This window comes from Rhincodon typus, chromosome 33, assembly GCF_021869965.1.
Source record: "Rhincodon typus isolate 14 chromosome 33, sRhiTyp1.1, whole genome shotgun sequence".
Lineage (NCBI taxonomy): Eukaryota > Metazoa > Chordata > Chondrichthyes > Orectolobiformes > Rhincodontidae > Rhincodon > Rhincodon typus.
In genome coordinates, this window is record NC_063364.1 from 16,138,581 (window position 1) to 16,160,588 (window position 22,008).

At 41.1% G+C, this 22,008-nt stretch overlaps 1 protein-coding gene across 1 annotated transcript in view; it reads left to right on the forward strand.

Moving 5' to 3' along the window:
* Positions 1–708: 708 nt before the first annotated feature.
* The window catches only part of LOC109914374 (myocardial zonula adherens protein-like), a 69,076-nt gene continuing 47,776 nt past the window's right edge, over positions 709–22,008 (forward strand). The window contains exons 1-5 of the mRNA XM_048615723.1: positions 709–1,050; positions 1,204–1,296; positions 18,920–19,003; positions 19,542–19,688; positions 20,631–20,723. Of these exons, the coding sequence (XP_048471680.1) occupies positions 988–1,050; positions 1,204–1,296; positions 18,920–19,003; positions 19,542–19,688; positions 20,631–20,723 (480 nt within the window). The 5' untranslated portion in view covers positions 709–987. The remainder of the gene's footprint in view (positions 1,051–1,203; positions 1,297–18,919; positions 19,004–19,541; positions 19,689–20,630; positions 20,724–22,008) is intronic.

Sequence of the window (22,008 nt, forward strand, 5' to 3'; positions counted from 1 at the left end):
CACTGACTGATGGAGTATGAGTGGTAGACAAAAGGCCAGTGTTGGTGGATTGAAAGGTATTCAGAGGGATATGTAGACTGAAGATCAAAAGGGCTTTGCAGAATATGATCTTAAATTTGACATGTTCGGGAAATGGAGTCAGTGAGGCCCACCGTATTGAGTTTTGGATTGAGGCACTTGAATCAGAAAAGGAGACTATTATCAGCCAGGACGGAGATAGAAAGGGGAGCGTGTGCTTTGTTCAGTCATAAAATGTTTCAATTTTTTTCATCCTCTGTCCAATCTTTTATGCAAAATCTGACTCCAGTTCTCAAAGGGTTAGTGAATATCCAACCCTCAATGCAGGTGCTGTGTCAGATCACAATTTACATCAGTTAACCAAACAAACAGTAGTGTCCTTGAAGCTGGTTATGTTTAAGTTATCTACCTAGTGTGATTTTTTAGAGGAAAAATTGGGGAAAAAAGAGTGGCATAAGTAGAATGTAGGGCATGGGTCTCCTTTATAGAAGAAGCAAATGATTACAATCTCCTGCCTTGTGAAAGTTGTGTTGAGTCAGTTCTGATAAAGCTGGAATGGGACAACACCCATTTAAACTATTCTAATGAGACAGAGTAGCAACAGGTGAAATGCTGTTTGACAAGTTGGGTGAGAACATAGTCCCAGATGTGTCATAATATGTGTTGCTAAGTAACAAAAGAATTCCCCATCCTTCCGGCACCGGCTGAGGGCAGGTGGATGTTTGAGAACATTTGTTTATCCTGCGGTGGTGGGACTTCATGACAGTGTTCCTCTGGAACTCGCTCAATTTTACAACAAGCTCGTACCATCGTCAAAACTCTTTTCAAAGGTCACGCAGCAAAACTTATCCGAGACTAGGATTTTTGCCGGGAGAGAAACTGCAGTAGGATATGCCGAGGAGAGTTTCTGCTACTTTTTCTGGGGAGTAGCTGGTAAAATCCAAGTCCTGGATATCACTCACAGGGACAATGTTACATTTTAGAACAGCAACAACGTGCACCATTGCTGAATCACCGGAGCCTGTTCGGAGGGTAAGTCATTTTCTTATTATTGCTTCAAGTGAGCGACAGTATCTAATATTCCAGTTTAAGCTGAGTGCTGTGTGTTTGCTCAGAAATGTTCTTTAGTTTTGTTTCCGCTTTAATAATGCAGGAGGGCTAATACCGGGTTGTTCTGTTGTTTAGAGTAACATTCGAAGGGTCCGCCTGACTCTGCACAGTGATGGCAACTCGACCTCAACGGGGGATGAAACCAAAAAGAGGGGCAAAGCAGAAACGGTCAGTACCGCCCGGTAAAAGTCATTGTCTCTAAAGTCTCCAGCAGGTAGAGTTTCCATCCCTACTGATTGTCTTGAGGCAGTTATAGATGAATCTCCTGGATACTGCTGCAAGCACCCCCAGCCAGAACATCATAGAGCCCTGATAGGAAGGGTTCTTGTGGCACACTGGTAATGTCTCTGCTTCTGAGCCAGAGGGCCTGGGTACAAGTCCTACCTGCTCCAGAGTTTTGATTAAAAACATCTAAAATCGCTGATAGGGCTCTGTTTTATGTTTAAATGAGTACTTTATTTTAATTATGAAAATATCAGAGAAGGTTTTGGTCAGACGAAAGAAGGCTGATTAAATGCATCCTGACCACCAGCCAATTCAGAAATAAAATGTGTGTCCTCCTACTGAGTGATAATGGATCAGTAAGGTTGGGGTCAGGACAAACAGTTGCTCATAGCCTGAAGCTTTGTGGAATATTTGCATTCCAAGTTTGCAGCCCTAAATGCTGATAATTATTGTATCATCAATGCTTGGTTATGAGCTAATGGTTTCGATTTCTAGTTCTCATTTAGCCAACCAGCCAATATCAATAGTTTCACTGCCATTCAGTTGCCATTAACTCATAACTTATTCCTTAAGTCGTCTTTGTAAACAGTGTAAGACATTCTGTTTAAAATGAAAAGCTGATTTTTAAGTATGGATCTCTGGTCAGCATGGATGAATTGGGTCAAAAGGTCTGTTTTCATGCTTTTTGACTCTATGTACAATTTGCTGCCAATTCATTGTCTCAAAGTTAACAACAAATTCCTTGAATATTTGTATGGAATACACCTGCATATGGGTGAATTTCTATTTCAATGCATTGCTTTACCCATGATCTTTCCTCCCATGGTTTTGTGGCAAGAAGCTTCATTTTATAGGACCAGCATGTCTCGTATCACCCATCAGAAAGAAGCAATTTTACAGCAGAGGTTTTATGCAGTTAGTTTGCTCAGGGTTGCTCACCTTCAGTGTGTGCTGATGGACAGAAACTCTCCAGGACAAAGAATTGACATGAATACACATTGCTGTCTCCCCCTGATGCAAGCAATTTAAATCATTTACAAATGAGTCATGTGTGGACCACCCATTTGTTGTTGGAGTAGGTTATTGGAAGCTCTGTGCATGTCTGGGGGGAAAATACCTGACATAACTGAGGGACCCGTGTGCCTGAAAGTTCCACACTGGCACATGTATCAAGCTGATCCGAAACAAACTTGTTATGGTTGTTACATGCATGCAGAATAAAAAGTTTCTTCACTGATTGATAAAATACTGGCTGTAGCTCCCAACAAATCAGTGAATGCATTAATGCAAGTTTTAGAAGTGTTATTACATTAGTCACTGAAGTGATAAAGATCCCTTGGTCTGTATTAGGAGATTTGTGAGAACGTGCAATAGGTTCCTCTCATCTCTAGTTTAGGTTTGAGCTGTGAGTATATATTTTGATTAGGAATTCAGTGTTGTGATGGTAATAATGTTTACTATAAATAGTTTCTCATTACAGGTTAATGGACTGCACCAATGTTTATTTCATTACCCTAATGTAGATATGCCAACTCTGGGGCAGAGGTGGCTGAGCTACATAATATTTCTGTTGAGCTCTGTAATAGTTTTTGTATTCAGTCGGTCACTGATGACAAAGGAGAAGAAATCTAGAGACTGTGGGAGTTCCACAGGGATCTTGTTTGTCAACTTTGTTAGCTCAATGGTTTTGACAATAGTAAATAAATTACTCAAACCTTGCATACGCTATGTCCACGTTTAGAATATCATCTGTACTTTCGACACTCCATTCCTGAGTAGATATGAATGCACTAGTAAATGTTCAAAGAAAAGTTAAGTACAGTCCAGATTTGAGAAATTCAAGTTGTGAAATACCTCCTAGAACTGGATTTGTTTTCCTTATAAGAAAACGTTAAGAGGACACATGAACCAGATCATTAAAAAATTCGAAGTGTAATGGATCTAAACTCCTGTATGACCAGATAAACACTGCCCAGGAACAAATGTGGGCCATTGAACCAGATCATGACTGATCTGTTTGTGGCCTCAGCTCCACTTTCCTATCTACCCCTGATACTCGTTGGCTCCCTTGCTTAATCAGGCATCTTTTTCCATGTAGAGGTAGTAAGAACTGCCGATGCTGGAGTCAGTGGTAACACAGTGTGGAGCTGGAGGAAATTTCTGAACAAGGGTCCCCACCCAAAACGTCAGCTTTCCTGCTCCTCTGATGCTGCCTGGCCTGCTGTATTCCTCCAGCTTCACACTGTGTTATCTTTCTCCATCTGCCTTCAACTGATTCAGTGACCTTGCCTCTCCTGGTGTCTGATGAAGAAATGTTTGAATGCTTTCAGACCCTCAGAGGAAGAAAGGTTCTCCCTGTCTGTCTTAATTAAACAGCCCCTTATTTTTCAACAGCCTTTTTAGAGTTGTTGTTACACACCCCTGGTGCAGGTGGGACTTGAACCCAGACCTCCTGATTAAGAGGTAGGGACATTACCTCTGCATTCCAGCCATCAAATTAAACAGTGGTCTCTTCTGATTCAAATGATCAACATGCAATGAAATATCCCAGACTGTGGCTTTGGGTACTTACATTTTTATTCATTCATATCACGAGGGCACTGCTGGCTGTGCCATCTTTTGTTGCCCATCTCTAATTGTCTTTGAGATGGTGGTGAACTGCTCCCTGTTAACTCAGCCACGGAGCAATCGGGTTAAAGACAGTTCGGGTATTGTAGAATGAGCAAGTCTTGAACCACTATCTAATAGTTGCATATAATACAAAATTATTATTGGACATGTTTGTAATTGAATAGAAACCCCATTGAATTACTGGAGGGATTTGTCAACAGTTTGCCTTTGTAGTTTGCTCTAGTCCTGTCTAGCAGGTGCAGTGAGATAGACTTTAACAGACACAATGACATAAATTTGAATGTCGTCCAGATAAACTGCAGTTCTAAACACCACATCACAGTCCTTGCGTAATCAGTGAATTATGTAGAGCTGATGTACAACTGCTCGATTACCTTCCACCTTGAGCACAATTGTTACGCTGGTATTCAGATGCACTAGATTTGAGTTGAGCTTTATTCTCTCATGTTTTGCTCAAACGTATTTACATATTGTCCGAGGCAGACTTGCCAGAAGCAGGCATAATCACGCAATGTTTTAGAACTTTTTTTTAAAAACTGTTTGCTTCAAAGATATGTCTCATTTAAGTGCAGCAATTTGCTGCTGTTTTGTGATAAACGCATTTTCAATCGTATTACTCAGAATGCTCCTACCGGTGACTAAACCAATTTAAATAAATTCATATTACTTGAAAAAAATCGTTTGCTAGTTACAGTAGTGTACTGAGGTTAGTTTTCTAAATTAAATTCAGAAGAGTTTGTATTCAGTCGATTTTTAAATCTGATTTTATGCCTAAAGATTCCAACTTAATTTTCGTAGCCTCCTTAGAAGTCTAAGCAATGAGCAGAAACCGTGATTTCCACAAGTGAGGGGCTTGGCCCGTTTTGTGGGTGGGGCCTGCTCATAGTGCAATTTTTGAAACAACAAAACAGGGAAAAAGATTGCAGAAACTCAGTTTGAGCTTAAAATTCTCTGATGTTTTGAGTTAATTTCATCTGAAACTGGTGAAATTAACTGGTTTGGGGTGAATGAAGACATATGAACAGAAACTCCAGACCACCATCTTCAGCAGAGGAAATCCTCCAACGTTCTGGTGGGAATATTTCTGCCCTGTAGTAATTCTGAGGAATTTTCTGTTTTTGACAGCATCAATCTCTTTGCGACTATTTAAGCGTCAGTGAGGTGTGATTAAGTTTACTTCACAAAATACTGACACCCACTTTATTGCCAAGCAACAATTCTGGGATCAGAAATACTTCATTGTTGGACTGATCAGGCGGGTGGGTCAACAGTTTATTTGTTGGTTTCTAAATGTTTAGTCTAATCTCTACCCAGTCCTGGTTTAGAGAATTCTGAGTGGGAATATTTTAAGACTGCATTCTGGGAATTTAACCTTGTTTTATGGGAAACTGGAATCACACCGGCACCAATTTTCCAAGATTTGATTATGGTAATTACCAAAAATTCTGCACAAAGATTTTCTCACCTGAACTCCCATTGGGTGAGGGGGAAAAAAAAATGAGTGCCATCCATGGGAAATTAATTGACAGGATTTTTATATAACTTCTGTGTATAGGCCAATGTATCTGATAATCTGTACAAGGTGCTTGATCTACTGACAGCGATAGTAAGAACTGCTGATGCTGGAGAGATTAACACAGTGTGGAGCTGGAGGAACAGAGCAGGCCAGTCAGTATCAGAGGAGCAGGAAAGCTGATGTTTTGGGTCGGGACCCTTCTTTAGAAAATCTGAAGAAGTTGCCTGGCCTGCCGTGTCCCTCCAGCTCCACACTGTGTTATTTATGATCTACAGACAGTAGTTTCTTTAAATTCATTGACGAGATGAGGGCGTCGCTGGCTAGGCATCTCTAATTGCCCAGAAGGCAGTTCAGAGTCAACCACATTCCTGCAGGTGTGGAATCACATGTAGGCCAGACCAGGTAAGGATGGCACTTTCTTTCCCTAAAGGACGTTAGTGAACCAGATGGGTTTTTCCAACAATCGACAATGGATTCATGGTCATCATTAGACTCTTAATTCCAGATATTTATTGAATTCAAATTCCACCATCTACCGTGGCAGGATTCAAACCCGTGCCCCAGAATGTTATCTGGGTCTCAGGATTAACGGTCCAGTGATAATACCACTAGGCCATTGCCTCCCCAGTAGTAAATGCATTAGAATCAAATCCACCTTCGTGATTCTGTGTATCCGCATAACCTTCCTTTCTCCATATGCTTTTTCTGCAAACAGGTCGCAATCTGAAAGGAATTGCAGCTACTTTATTTCCTCATTACTGACTGGAATAATACAATTTACTGTCCTTTGCTAAGAGCCTTAGAACATAGAACGTAGAAACAGTACAGGCCCTTTGGCCCACAGTGTTGTGCCAACCTATTATCCTACTCTAAGATCAAACTAACCTGCATACCCTTCATTTTACTATCATCCATGTGCCTATCCAAGAGTTGCTTAAATGTCCCTAATATATCTGACTCTATTACCACCGCTGGCAGTGCATTCCACTCCCCCACCAACCTGTGTAAAGAACCTACCTCTGATATCTCCCCTATGCTTTCCTCCAATCACCTTGTTAATTGGATGTTATGTTTTGATGCTTCCTCCTCCTGGCATTCTCTCAGTGGGAGAAGTAATTGAGTGGCAGTCTGCTGCTCTTCAATTAGGCTGGCTTTGAATTGTTGGGAGCACATTGCCCTTCTTTTTGCAGGACCATGAGATGACCCAGCAGTTGGCGCCAAAAATCCTGCACCTTTGTCTGGTTGATTTTCAGGATTGCTAATTGGCAGGCTGACTGAGGTGGGCATATCTCACTCTGGGAGGGAGCAGGCTTAATTCTGAACCCTGCAGTGTGTTTGTGGTGACCTTCAGGAAGGGTTCTCTTAGTGATTTGTTGCCTTCCTTAGTTTAGATGTTCTCCTGCAAACTTGATCAAAGGGAACAGTTTGTGCCCATTTTCATTTGCAGATACTTGGCTGACAAAAGAGTGCAGCGTTAAATTAGAGCTGGAGTCATCTTGAAGCTGCTGCTCTTTCTCTGGACTATCCCACTCCATGACACTCATTGTATTTCACGCTGTCCCAGAGAAGTGAGCAGAAAGTGGCTCTAGACTTGGTCTTATTGAGCACACGAGGTCAGCTGCCCTTTTAAGAAGTGTTGAGTATTTAATGAGGTCATAGACACACAAGTTTAGCCTGAACAACACCATTTGACCTTGATATGGAATCCTAGCAATATTAAAACAAAGAATTTCTCCCAAACGTCTTGTGAATGTTGAAAAAAATCCTCCTAGCCGTGATCACCAGATTTGAAAGAGAAACCTCATGCTAATTGTTACCTGCTTACCAGCTGCTAATACAGTTGCAGAAAACAATAAATTAGGACAATATCATCTAAAAGGAATTGCTAACCAGCCACTAGCTTTGCAGTGGTAACACTGTTGTAAGCACAGGCTGGAGTACTGCATGTGGATGTTGAATTAATAGACATGATCACCACTTGGTGCAAGACTCCCTCTTTCTCTTTACCCGAGTTTGGAAACATGGCAGGTATTTCCCAGATTTGGCACTTCTTAGTCCAGTTGCCAGGTGTTTGTCCAGTGCTTTCCCTTTGTTAGAGATATTGCTGAGGAAGCTAACTAACACAAGGCAGCAAGCCTTCCCCTGCTCACTATCCAGAACAGCTGAATGTTGCTTGGTCTTTGCCATGGTGTGTGCCTGTACAGATATTCCTCCTGTAACATGATAGTTGCATTCTTGTGTGATCTCGTGCTACAGAAAATCGCGTTATAGGGAGATTGCTATACCTGTACAGCAAAAAGTTCACGTTATCCAACTGTCCAACACATTATTCATCAACTGTCTTACAAACAAATTGCATGAAACACACGTCATAGCAGAAATACCTGTAGTAGTTATTCTGTTGGCCTTGGGTTGGTCACCCTGAATTGCCTGACTGGACCAGAATGCCAGTTTCTTTCTTCATTTTTCCATGGTGCTGTATCTTGGCTGTTATGCACCATTTTTTCAAATTCAAATCCCCTCTTCCCACCCTGCCTCTCTGCCCATGTCCCCCTTTCGCTTCTTTCTAATAGAGTATCTAATTTCTTCATGAATGGATCAATTCCATTGTTAATGTCGCCATCAAGGGAAGCCTGTGATTGAGGAACCACTTCTATAATACTGACAGCCACTGATTCTGTAGTTGTTTAAACACCAAACTTTTTTGTATGGTAAACTGAGCATGTCACTTGGGCAGTGCATCCCAGATCATTTTGCTTTGTAGAGAATAGTCTCTTTTTCCCTGATAGGGTTAAACTCGTTCACAGATTGACAGTGCAATCCCACTATCTTGTCACTGAGGCCACAGAGGGGCCTTGCAGCTTTGTGTTCCAAGATGCAGCAAGAGCTCTTAAGTATCAACTCGAGTCTCATGGTTAATCCAGCCTCGGACCTAACCTGATACATTGTGAGAGGTGCTACCCTTCAGACGGCATATTAAACCAATATATGTCTGCCCAGACAAGTCGATGTTAAACATCCCAGGGAATTATTTGAAAAGCAGTGGCTCTCTGGATATTGTGACCAATATTCAATATCATCAAGAACCAATTACCTGGGCATTTACCTCGTTGCTGTTTGCAGGATCCAGCATTCAAATCGCTATACTTGCCTGTGCAACAGCTTTAAGAATGAATTTCTGAACACCGTACAGGCTTGGAGGGCCGAAGGGCCTGTTCCTGTGCTGTAATTTTCTTTGTTCTTTGTTCATACGTTTCATTACATTATCCTGCATACTATATTTCTTCTAAGCATTATTGCAATATTTTATCAAAATCTTCTTTCCTCCAAGGTGTCTTTATGATGTGGGTTCCCAGCCTGAATTCCATGATCTCTCCAACAATTTGGCCGTTATTGGCACCAGGAGATGCCCTTGGTGCATTTGAGTCTGACCAATTCAGGTTGAGATTTGAGTTGGAGACTCCCAATCAATACTTGGCCTGCAGTCATTTATTTCAATGAACACTCATGTAGCCTGTCTAGGTTCACACATGGTTGCTTGCCATGACTTAGCCCATTACCAATGATTTGATACCTCAACCAGGGTCAGTACCTTCTGAAATGGAAGGAAAAACATTGGAAATAATTGGAAATGACAATTGAAGAGCAACAGTCATCATCCTCTGCTGTGTGAACAGAAGGACCTGTATACCAGCGCTGTGGCACTAAAGGGAAAACATACTAGAGTAATCCTTCATGATTTGTACAAAGTGACTGATGGAAACTGAGGCTTCACAAGAAGGAGGACCATCAAAATATTGATCTCCAAGTGAAGAGTATGGTAATATTGAAACCATCCCATTTTGCTTAAAAGGTTTAAAAACATCAAGTGAGTGAAGTAGAAGATTCTAGTTGTCAAAGAGGTGTTTAGTAATATTGCAAGGTTTCTTTATTACCAAATTAAACAAGCAGTGGAGCAGGGAAGTTGAAAAGTAAATATAATTTAAAAACTGTGGATGTTGCCACAGGATTAGTGGAGAAGATTATTCTATCTGGGCGGGGAGTCAGTGATTAAGGATTGTCAACTGAAAACCATTTCCAAACGTGGGAGGACAGAGGTTAGAGAAAGTTCCCCCACATGGAGGCTAAATGGAAATTGGAATTGGCTGTTACAGGGAGTGGTTGCAGCAGAGGTTAATGCATCTTTATGTATGAAGTGAATAATTATTTTAAAGCAGAGGATGATCCAGTACAGTGGGGAGAACAGGACAGTGTGATTAATTTCAGATTATTCCACCACTGAATGAACACAAATGTGATAGAACGAATGGGGTTCGGGAATTGTAATTATCTTTGGATCATATTGAGATCAAAGTGCTAAATATAAGAAATATGGTTAATTAAAGGGTTGCACCTTTTGAAGACAATAGGTGCTTGAGTTTATAGTACTCTAGGTGTCTGTTGTGATTGTGATCTGTGAACTCATTATTAGCATGTCGTATAGAGAAATGATTGCTCCATTTCTGCAGTGGGTAAAGATAATGGGGTGCAGTTCCTCTTTGTGACTGAGGAATGCTCAGATCTGTTTCCTGTATCCAGGAAAATATGGTTTAGGTTACAGCATTGTACCTGCATGTCCAGGAGTGTTGGTACTGAGCTTGAACCTGGAGTAAGGGCAATGCTGATGGATACATGTTAGTGAAACAGGAGACTTCTAAATCCTCCTGGGCCCTTTCCACTTGTGACGTGCACTGGGAACCCCTACAGAGGAGCACCTCAAGACAACCCTCTGAAGATCAGAGAATCTGCAAATTACCCAGAGGAAAAGCAGGTCCACAGGACCAAGAATGTCTTTTACAGAAGTCCTCCAGAATTATATTTAGGCTCCAGTTGGTGCCTTGTGACTTTGCAGCCAGGGATATTGTTTCTGTTCGCAATCCCAGCCCATAAGTAAGGAAATATGTTCCATCACACCCTGGGGTGTCTCATATGACTCAGAAGTAGTCCAGAGTGCAATGACTGGTCATGTTTGCCTGCATAATAACAAGTTATTTTCTTTCACACAAGGTTCCAGAAATAGCAAAGCGCAGTTAAATTACAATTGATGGTTTGAATCTTGATCAGGACAAACAGGGATTTCTGGCTCGTCAAACCGTGCCACAGGATTTAGTCACTGTATCTTGAAAGTAAATCCTTTTGGGTTGTGAAACAATTTGGAATGTGCTGGGGAATATTCAGGCACTGTAGCAGTTAAAGTTCCTCCCATATCCCCTCATGATGATCACAATTACAGTTTAACTTCAATCACACAGGGAAACATCCTCTATCTGATGAATGAAATCATCATCAGAGAATGTGCCCCATTGAATAAATTCATCTCTTGTACCTGCAGGTTTTCTGATAGGAGCAAGCACGTAAGTAAGTTTAAACAGAACATCAGTGACTCTGGTAAAGTGCAGGAGTGAATTAAAACTGCAGATTGAAACTCTTCCAGATCAGAAATTGCCTGGATTCCATCTCTGGAGAAATCAGCAGGGCACATCTCTTTCCATACAGAAAACCAAGATCGAAATTTGTGGGCATTTACATTGCTCTTATTCTACTTTCTATCAGAGCAGAACTGAAATGAGACAAAAGAGGGATAGAGAAAACTTGCAGGACCAGATAGTTTACCTTGTAAAACTGGATTCTACGTTTCTGGAATGCTTTTGTTACCTATTGACTGACGCTACCTATTTGTGGATTCTGTGACATCAGCCATTAAATGATTAAAAACACAGTTCCCTTTACACAAATATGACATGAAACCTCGCCTTATGAGGAGGATCTATGGTGAAATTGAGGGAGAAGAATGCAAAACTTTGCAAAACTTCAGTGTCAAAGTGTAGAGTTGCTGCCAGACAGTTGTATACAAACAAGTAACAAAAAAGGCCACTCAGCCCTTCAAGCCTGCTCCTCCATTCAATAAAATCAAGGCTGATATGATTTTAACCTCAATTCCACATTCCTGCATTTCCTGGATTATCTTTCATCCCCTTGGATGAAAGAGTCCATCTACCTCTGCCTTAAAATTTCTTAAACATTCTGCACCCACTGCCATTTGAGGAAGGGAATTCCAAAGACTCATCGGCAGCTTTTTCTTTACAGAATAGGTTGCAGTCACGAATTTCGCTCACGTTATGTGTTCGCGTGTTAAAAATGGAGTTGCATTTGATCAGTAAAAAATGAATTAGTGAGCGTGCAAATCTCATGGAATCCCTACAGAACAGGAAGGGACCATTTGAGGCCATACCAACCCTCACAGAGAATCCCACCCAGACCCAGCCTCCTCCCTTATGCCTGTAAGCCTGCTTTTACCATGGCTAATCCACCCAGCCTGCACATTATTGACAATCCACCTAACCTCCCCATCTCTGGACTGTGAAAACCCCTACACAGACACCGGGAGAGTATGCAAACTCTACACAGACAGTCGCTCGAGGGTGGAACCGAACTTGGGTCCCTGACACTGTGAGGCAGCAGTGCTAACCACTGAGCCACCGTGTCACCCAGCAACAGCAACTGGATTTTAAAATTCTAAGCCTGGCTTTACAAATCCCTCACATTTGCTCTGGTTAACATGGAAAGAGGTAGGTTGAAGTCGGGTTTTGCAACTTTCCCCAGTTGTCCCCTCCAGACCTTCCCCCACCTGCCCTGATTGAGGGGAGGACGGAGGAGCTTAAAATCCCTTCACTGTGTTTCCTGTTGCTGTGTTGTCTGGCCACAAGATAACATTCCATAATCTCAAGGAGATGCAGTTTCCCATTCCTGTACCTGCATCCTCACCAACACATTGAGGGAAATTCACTTTGCCTTGACATTTACAAGATCATTGGGTGTAGGAGCAGAAGCAGGCCATTCAGCCCATCAGGTCTGCTCTGTCTTTCAAGGAGATTGTGGCTGATCTGATAATTCTCCACTCCATTTCCTTGTCTTTTCCCCATCAACCTTGATTCCCTTACTAATCAGAAATCTATCTATCTCAGCCATGAATCCATCTACTGACCTGATCTTAATAGCCTTCTGCGATAAAGAATTCCACAAATTTACTACCTTCTGAGAGAAGAAATTCTTCCTCATCGCTGTCTTAAATGGGTGCCCCCTCAGTCTGAGATTATGCTCTCAGGTCCTAGATTCTCCCACACAGGGAAACAATCTTTCCACATCCACCCCGTGAGGCATCCTAATAATCTTACATGCTTCAATAAAGTTGCCTCTCCTTCTAAACTCCAATGAATATAGGACAATCTACTTAGCCTCACAAGAAAATCGCTCCAGTGAACCTTCTTTGGACTGCATCCGATACCTGTATACCTTTTCTTAGATAAAGGCACGAAAACTATTCACAGTATTCCCAGGTGTTAGTCTTGAGTAGTGTTAACAAGACTTCCCTTTCTTTATACTCCATTCTCTTTGAAATAAAGACCAAGATTGCATTTACCTTCCCTCATACCTGTTGAACTTCAATGTTAGCTTTTTATAATGCATGCACAAGAGTCTGAAATCCCTTTCTGAAGTCTTTCTCCATTTAAATAATATTCAGCTGCTCTATTCTTCCTGCCAAGTCACATTTTCCCACGTTTATGTCCCATCTACTAATTTTTTTTGTCCATTCACTTCACCTGTCTATATCTGCCTGCAGACTCTGTGTCATCTTTACCACTTGCCTTCCCATCTCGTTTTTTGCAACGTCCACAAATTTGCCTCTATTACATTCACTTTTCTCATCCAAGTCACTAATATATATTTTGCAATGAGAAAAGCCATGAGAGATCCATTTGTATTGTGTGATGTTCATAAATTATTCTTATCCTTTTCATTCACCCTAGTATTAGGAAGCTACAATGCCTTTTCATAACAACTTTATCATTGCTGTGGCTAGAATCCCATAGCCTCCTGTGACTTTATCAAACTTAACATTTTTGTTTCCTTTCTGTTCTCTCCAGGAACAAAAACCTGAATTATTTGTGTCAAGTTCTTCATCTTCACAGACATCTTTAGTATGCAATTAACTCAGTTAAAGTAGCAGGTAGAGAAAAGCCCTACATATGTTTGAAAGAGTTTCCACAACCATATAGCAGCTTAGCTGTAAGGTTATTGTGTGTGTTTAGACTGGAAATATTTCCACTTGTAATGTGGGCAAACTAAAACCCAGCAGCACTTCCCCTGTTGTGGGATAACCTTTGAGGGGAGAGCAATGTACAGAAATAGGAAATAAATTTTCCAGTGTACACACTCCTATGCTTTAAGGTAGAGTTGAGGAAACTTCTGAGGTAAGGGTTTAAACTAATTATGATATGTGGTTTGAATCTTCAAAAAACAACTTTAGTGACAATTACATTTAAAAAAGAACTTTATTTATTGATTATGATATTTAATTCACGGTTTTCATGTATAAGCTCTTTTCAAACTGAATTGACTGCACTGCGGGTGCAATGGATTTATTTCAAGCAGTTGTGGCCAGTCTTTCACTAGGGAGTTCTGGATAAGAATCACTGGACTCGAAATTTAGATCAGTTTCTGTCTCCTCAGATGCTGCCGCACCTGCTGAGTTTCTCCAGTATTTTCTGTGCTTGTTTTGGATTTCCAGCATCTGCAGTGTTTTACTTTTATTTGAGTGAAATGAGGAAATTTTTTTTAAAAAAAGATTTCAATAAAAGCTTGAAGGATGATTTTACTCTCCCATTCTTGTCAAGGTATTGACTTGTATTGGGGTCAGACAAATAGTTCGCTTGGACCCAAATTTTTAAGGAATTTATTCATCAGGGATATAGCATAACTGGCTAGGCCAGCAACTATATCCCACCCCTAGATGTCCAGAGGCAGTTAATAGTCAAGCACATTGGTGTGGGTCCAGGGAAGGTCAGACAGGATAAGGGTGGCAGATTTATTTCCATGAAGGACATTCGTGAACCCAGATGAGTTTTTACAACAATCAACATTAAACTAGATTTATTTTTTAATTCCAGATTTTTTGATTGAATTCAAATTTTACCATCTGCCATGGTGGGTTTTGAACTCGTGTCCCCAGTGCATTGGCTTGTTTTTCTGGATTATTAGTCCAATGACATCACTAATATGCCACCATCTCCTCCACTTACTTAGGAGTTTACCTGGTGACCGTTGAAAAGATATTTCTTTACAGAACCATGGAAACAGGGTGCAGTCATTTTCATACCTGCTATCCACACCGAGGACAAATATCCCACTGAATGTTACTGGGTAACTTTTCAGGGTTGCTGAACCTTGTACTATCAAGGCTTAGCGCAGTGGCCACACCTACAATCTCCCTGTTCTGTATGATTCAGTACCCCATTCTCACATTTGACCAAAATTCCTGCACCATTAGCAACTCACAGAGGATCTTTTGGCAGTACCTGTCCTCTATCAGCAGGAGGACAAGGGGATGGGGAACACCGCCACCACCACCTGCAAGATCCCCTCCAAGCCACACATCACCCTGACTTGGAAATTCATCACCGTTCCTTCACTGTCGCTGGGACAAATGCACTGTGGTGTACCTGTCCACACTGACTGCAGCAGTTCAAGAAAGTGACTCAGTTTCTTGAGGGCAGTTAGGGACGAGAAATGTGTGTTGGCCCTGCCAGTGGCACGTGGGTCCTATGACTGATTTTGAAAATACGTGGAAAACCCAAAGTGGAAGCTCCCACCAGAGTGGGGAAGTATTGGGTAGGAGAATTGGGTAGTGAATATGAGGGACTCATTGTTACGCTGAAAAAACTGAGCCTGTTAGTTTGTACCTGAGTTGCACTAGCACCCAGGGATGCAGAGGGAGAGAAAAAGACTGCTTTACTCCACTGTACCTTTTGTAATTTTGTTCAGAAATAATATATGGCAAACCAGGGCAGTAATCAACACAGGCGACTGAATTTTGAATTTATTAACTGGAAGAGTACTATGCAAATCAGAGGGATCAATGATCAAACTGTGCCCAATGGTCTGGTTAGAATTCACCTCAGGCAGTGCTAATCGCTGAGAAGTTCAAGTGCTAAGAAGAGCTAGAAGTTGTTGAGGCCCCAGCTGTGAAGAGAGATTAGGAAAATGTTTTTGTTTCTGGTTAATTTGAAAGGATAACTGTGAAAGAGTAAAGACGTATAAATGAAATGCAGAAGGTAATTCTGTAAAACTACTACAAATTAAACTGTGAAGCTAGGACCAGGAGTTACAAGTACAAACCAGTTAAAGACAGAGGAATGGAAGCAGGATCTCTGGAATGATTGAGGAGCCAATTGATGGGCCATTCCGAAGGGGTGAGCAGAGACAGAGATGGATTTTCCTCCCGCATCTTGTCTAGTCCTCAATGCTGAATTTCTCAAAGGTGTGGATGTGAGTTTAAATTAGTTATGCAGCCTTTGTTTAATTTTGTGGGGTGTGTTTATTTACATTTGGAATAAATTTTTTTGCATTTTGCCTCCTCCTCCTGTGTTTTAATCAACCACCATTCAAAGGAATTTCAGTGACTGAATGGATATTCCTCTGGGAATGCTGTTTTCCTTCTGGAAGGCAAAGGACAAGCTGATGTATCACAGATTGCATACTGTCTGAGCTGGCTTGTAACCACAGGAAGTATGCATATACTCAGTGCCAGGATAATTAGGGCACTTTTGAGAGCAGCGATCTTCATCAGTGAAGTGATCACAGACTTTTCCATGCCCTGTAGGATGGTGTGCAGACTTCCCCTATGACTGCATTGAGTCTGCTCACAGTACAGACAGTCAGTCCCACACCTATACAAACTGGTCCATTTCTGTCTAATCAGCAGCCAGCCTCCAATGAACTGCTGTGCACAGGAACTCTCTGCCTTTTCTACGGGGGGAATTGACTCCCTTCCATCTCCAAATGGAAGCCCATTAGCAGCAAGGGAGGGCTGTGCTGTTTTTTTTCTCTCATGGTAGCTGAGTTTATAAGTAGCTGAAGGGCTTTTTCTAAACTGCTTCCTGTCAAAGTAAACAACTTCACATTTTCCCATATTATTCATTTGCCAGATTTTTGCCCACTTGCTTACCCTATCTATATCAAGCTGCCAACTCCTTATGCCATCGTTACAATTTACTTCCCTGCCTGTCTTTGTGCTTCTAGGCTTATGGCCATTTTGTGCCAAGTCAAAGATTGGCAATTAAGCATGGCTAAAAGATGTTCAGCAATATTAATGCTGCCAAGTTGTCTTTCTCACAATATTGCATATTCAGCATTCCTATCAAACTTGGCCATGGTTGGCTCAAGTAACCATTTAATAGTTGAAAAGTAAAACAAAATATACAAGCTTGCAAACAATCAAATTGTTCTTTTTCTTCCCCTGAGGTTACCAGTCAGGACCTGTAATTATTTTTAAAAATGCTAATCAAATGGACTGATTAACGTCCTAATTTGCTCCTAAATCCCATCATAATTTTCAAATTGCTATCATATTGTGCGTAGTATTCTAAATGAGTCCAAAAAAGACATAGTTGGTTCTGCCTGAAATAATCCTGCCAGAAATAACTCCATGGAGGCCAGTTTCCAGTCACCAAGCCACCCTTTATTTACACATGCACTCTGACCAATGAGCTCAGAGTCAGTGCCTAGAGTAGTGAGCTTCTCTGTGACTCCTGTTTATATCTGTCAGCCAGGGCTCCCTGATTGGCCCAGGTTAATAACCAAATCCGGGATTTCATTCTGAATGAGATTCACCTGGTCCTTGTTCCAATCACTACACTGCCTATTCACCTTTAATCAAAATTTGAGGTTGTATGGGGGTAGTGTGGTGGGGCAGGTAGGACGGTGAAAGACAGACAAAGGGGTTTGTTGGTTTAATTATAGCTCACTTTAATCCACCTACTGGGCAACACGACAAACAGACTCCCTTAAGGCATGCGTCAGTCAAACATAAATATATCTCAGGCTTTCAAGGTTTATGGTAACACATTAAGATTATCATAAGGGAGCTGAGTGTTCGATAGTGTATAATGTTGACCTCTCCAACAGGAGTGTTTTGTAGCCAGTACCCACAAGAAGGTAAGCACGAGAGTAGGAAACATTTGAAAAAGTGCAGATTATAGTCATTTGGCAGTACAGAACTTGGGTATTGTTGAAAAAAGACATATTTTTGTCAAAACTGTTCATCTTGCACTCAACAGGACAATTCACAAGAATTACCAAAGTAAACACAAAGCAAGATTTATACTGTATGAGAGGAGAGAACTGATTGGCAAGTGGATTCTGGTTGATATGTTGCTCCAAATGACTGACAGTTAACTGACAAGATTTTTAAACAATCCGTTCCCTCTCACCATCCACCAAATTGAGTGCAGTTTTCTGGATACCTGGAGTTTAATGAAAATATTCCTCTCCAATTCTCCTTGTTCCCCAACCCTCCCATCCCCAATTATCCTGCCTGTGTTGCTGGGCTCCATTAAATTCCAGCCAATGTTTAATGGGAGAAGATGGCCCAGCAATAATGCTGATGGGCCAGTGATCCAGGGGCCCAAGCTAATACCCTGGGGATATAGATTCAAATCCTACCACAGCAGCTACTGAAATTTTTAACGAATAAATCTTGAATTGATAACACAACTACTTGACGATGAAACTATATATCATCGTAGAAATCCTTCAGTGTGGAAGCAGTCTGTTCAGCCCATCAAGTCCACTTTGACCACCTGAAGAGCATCTCACCCAGACCCACCCCTCAACCTTGTCCCTGCATTTAGCATGGCCAATCCACCTAACCTGCATATCTTTGCACTGTGGGAGAAAACCAGAGCACCCCCCCACACACACACACAAGGAGAATGTGCAAACTCCACACAGATCACCCAAGGGTGGAATCAAACCTGGACCCTGGTGCTGTGAGGCAGCAGTGTTAACCCTGAGCCACCAGGCCACCCTAGAGATGAGGTAAAGCTTCCTGAGCCAGACATGATTTGAACATACAACCTTCTGATTTACAGTTAGATGCACTACCATTGCACCACAAGCCCAGCTTGTTGAAAAAACCCATCTGCATCACTAATATCCTTTAGGGAGGTAAATCCACCATCCTTGTCTAAGCTAGGCATGACTCCAGGCCCAGAGCAATGTGGTTGATTCTTACTTGGTCTCTGAAAAGGCCTAGCCAGCTATTCATTTCAAAGACCATTGAGAATAGTCTTCAAGCTCTGGCCTTGGACAGTGATGCCTGTGTCTGACGAAAGATTAAATAACGGGTCTGTACCTTTCTCCAGAACAGTATCTGCAGTATTTTGTGTGGTTATTTTTTATATCTCTGCTCCTCTGATAGTTTACATTGGGATTTTTTCTTTTGTTTCATCTCCACGTTGAAAAGGGGCAAATGATGATGGAAGTTAACCTTCATGTTTTTTGATTCTGTAACACAGCGATCGAATTGCTTTCTTTTTCCAGGAGGACAAAACGAATACAGGAAACAGCCAGAAATGCAATGAATTTCTCCAAACTGAAAGTGACAGAACACAATCATTAAAATTGGTTAGTCGTCATTTGTTTGGCAGAGAAGGATATGTATATTATAGTACAATATGGGCATGTCTTCTAGTTTGCCTTGCCTGTAACTTGCACCATGGAAATGTGCTGGAACTCTCCTATTTCTCGCTTTTGCCTGTTGGTCATTAGGAATCTCTTTCTGCTACTCATTGATCATTGTTGGTGCTCTGCAAAATGAAATACCCAATCATCACCAAACATGAAATGGCTCTGTGTTGCATCAGGTCTATTCTGATCCTCAGCTTTGTTACATTTGAAGCTACCAGAGTAATTTATCGTGAAAGCTGATTGTAGAGGTGTCATTCAGTAACCATTGCTACTCCCCTTGCTCCTGGAATCCTATCAGTCTCATCTGCCCTTTCAGGTCATTGAGCAGTCACAACACATGTGGAGATTTTCTCTGGGTCAGGAAAATGTTTTGAAAGAGCACATTTATGGTGTTATTGCATGCAGAATAAATCTCTCCTGACATAAAGTCACATGTGAGAAATGGTAGTTTTTTTTGTCTTTTTTCCTTTTGCAGCATGTTTCCAATGGCTTGGGTCCAGAGACATCTCCTCACAGGCGGATGTATGGAGTGGTGAAGAGTGCAGATGCAAATAAGACCGAGGTGGTTGTGTATGAATGGTCAGTGAACCAGCTTAAAGAGGAAATGAACTACATTAAAGAGGTGAGATGGTCAGTGTTCACTGTCCCTTTTCAGTTTGCTTGACTGGGCATGTTCTTGATCAGTTTGTTGAATCCGAGAAAGTCTCAAATGGGACCTGAGTGAGAATGCACTTTGCAGCTTCACCCCAAACTGGATTCTTAGTTCTGTTTAGCTGCTGCAACCATGAGGTCAGTTCCACCGGCTTGTCACCCATCACAATAGTCACTGCTCTTCAAAAACACTTCATTACTCATAAAGCCCTTTACAATATCTTGTGTTCGGGAGAAGTGCTGAAGAGGTACAAGATCTTTTCTTCGAGGACACTCAGGTTTATAGGGACGAAATGAGTTAAACTCAGATATTATACATAGTAATCTGAACAAAAGAAAGAGCTTGCATTTATGTAACACCTCATCATCAGTTTTGTCCAAAACTTTCACATTTAATGAATTACTTTAAATTGCAGTCATTATAGCTATGTTATTGAACAACAACCATTTTGCACACAGCGATGAGGAAGATGGTCAGTTTGTTTGTTCTCGGTGTTGTTGTGGGATATTACAGGAGGTTTAATATTGTACTTACTGTTGATGTGGGTTATTAAAGGAGGTTTAATGACCTCTTCCCATTGGGCATGATGAGCCTCTCAAAGGGAAGATGTCAGTACACCTGGAAATGTGGGGTCTGGAACATGTTTGTGAATTGGTGGGAAGACATCCAATTGGGATGCCCACAAACCAGGTTGTAGGAATATATTGGACTAATGCCACAATCCATCTGGGAGGTATACTGATTCTCTGACCCAGGTACTCGCTGAGCGCAGAGCCATACCTTGGATTTATTGGAGAAAATACTGAGAGAAAATCATAGCTATAAAGCTGGTTACTGTGAAAACAGGATGATAGGCTCCAAGCTTAAGTGGTATCCTGTCATGTTTTAATTGTTTGTTTGCTTTCTGTTCAGGTGAGACATTCGTTGGAGAAAGTTAGACAACAAATGTTTGGTGAGTTTAATGGAATGAAGAAGCAATTACAAGAACTCTCAAATGAAGTGAAGGTAGGTCAGATCGCCCACCTGCTGCCCATATTTTTCACCATCTACATACATACATCTGTATGTCGTACAGAGTATTGATCAGTATAATCTCCAAACGAAAGACACCAGATTGATTATTGATTGTGTGATTACATGGAATGCGCAAATCAACAGCTCACTTGATTTCAATGGAAATACAAATCAAGAGATGTCCGTTTTTTTTTCCCTTTTGTGGGATGACAGTTTCCCTCTAAACAGCACTTATTGCCCATCCCTAACTGCCCTCTGGGTAATTAAGAGTCAACCAATTGCTTTGGGCAATGTGGGTCTGGAGTCACAAGTAGGCCAGACCAGGTAAGGATGGTAGTTTCCTTCCCTAAAGGGCATTAGTGAATCAGACTGTTAATTCCAGATTTTTTTTTATTGAGTTCAAATTCTACCATCTGCCATGGTCAGGATTTTACCCAGTTCCCCAGAACATTACACAGTCAGAATTTATCAATTCAATCCCAAATCCAGAAAAATCCAATTTGAGCTTTTTTTTGTGATTTTTTTTTTTCCCTATATATTTAAATAGATTTCCTAGTTAAGGAGAAATGCATTTTCTATTGCATCAATAATTTTGCAATAATGAATTGATCTTCATTTAAAGCCTTGTAATTGTCTACTCAGGTCTGTTCCATTACTGTAATGGCCTTTGCTAAGATATTGTTAATATTTTGAATATAAAATCTTTCACTCATACAAATATTGTTCTAAAGAGAATGTGCTTTTACTTGATGAATGCGAAAATGAATGTTGAAATGTATTTGTCAAGCTGGGGCAGGTGTAAAAGGTTTGCAGTTTATCTTAATTCACCTGGAATTTGGTGATTCCAAGTTTGGCTGTTCCACTGTGACAAAGTTAAACAAACAGTTGCGTTTGAATGTATGTGGGAGGGCATTTAATTGAGGGTTTACAGTATTTATCTTCTTTTTATTGATTTGAATTTTGAAATAAAGCTGACTCCTTTTTATATGAGATTCCACAGCTATTTTCCAATTACAATATAAATAAATTGTATATTATCTAGGTGTGCCCCAGGTTAGTAAAGAGGTGCCAGTCTAGTGGTTGTAGTAACTGATGAGCCAACATTCTCCACGTGAAATGTCCTATCATCATATCTGCCTCAAAGTTACGGAGACAGATCGGTTTTAATGTTACAGAGATAGTAGGAACTGCTGATGCTGGAGAATCTGAGATAACAAGGTGTAGAGCTGGATGAACACAGCAGGCCAAGCAGCACCAGAGGAGCAGGAAAGCTGAT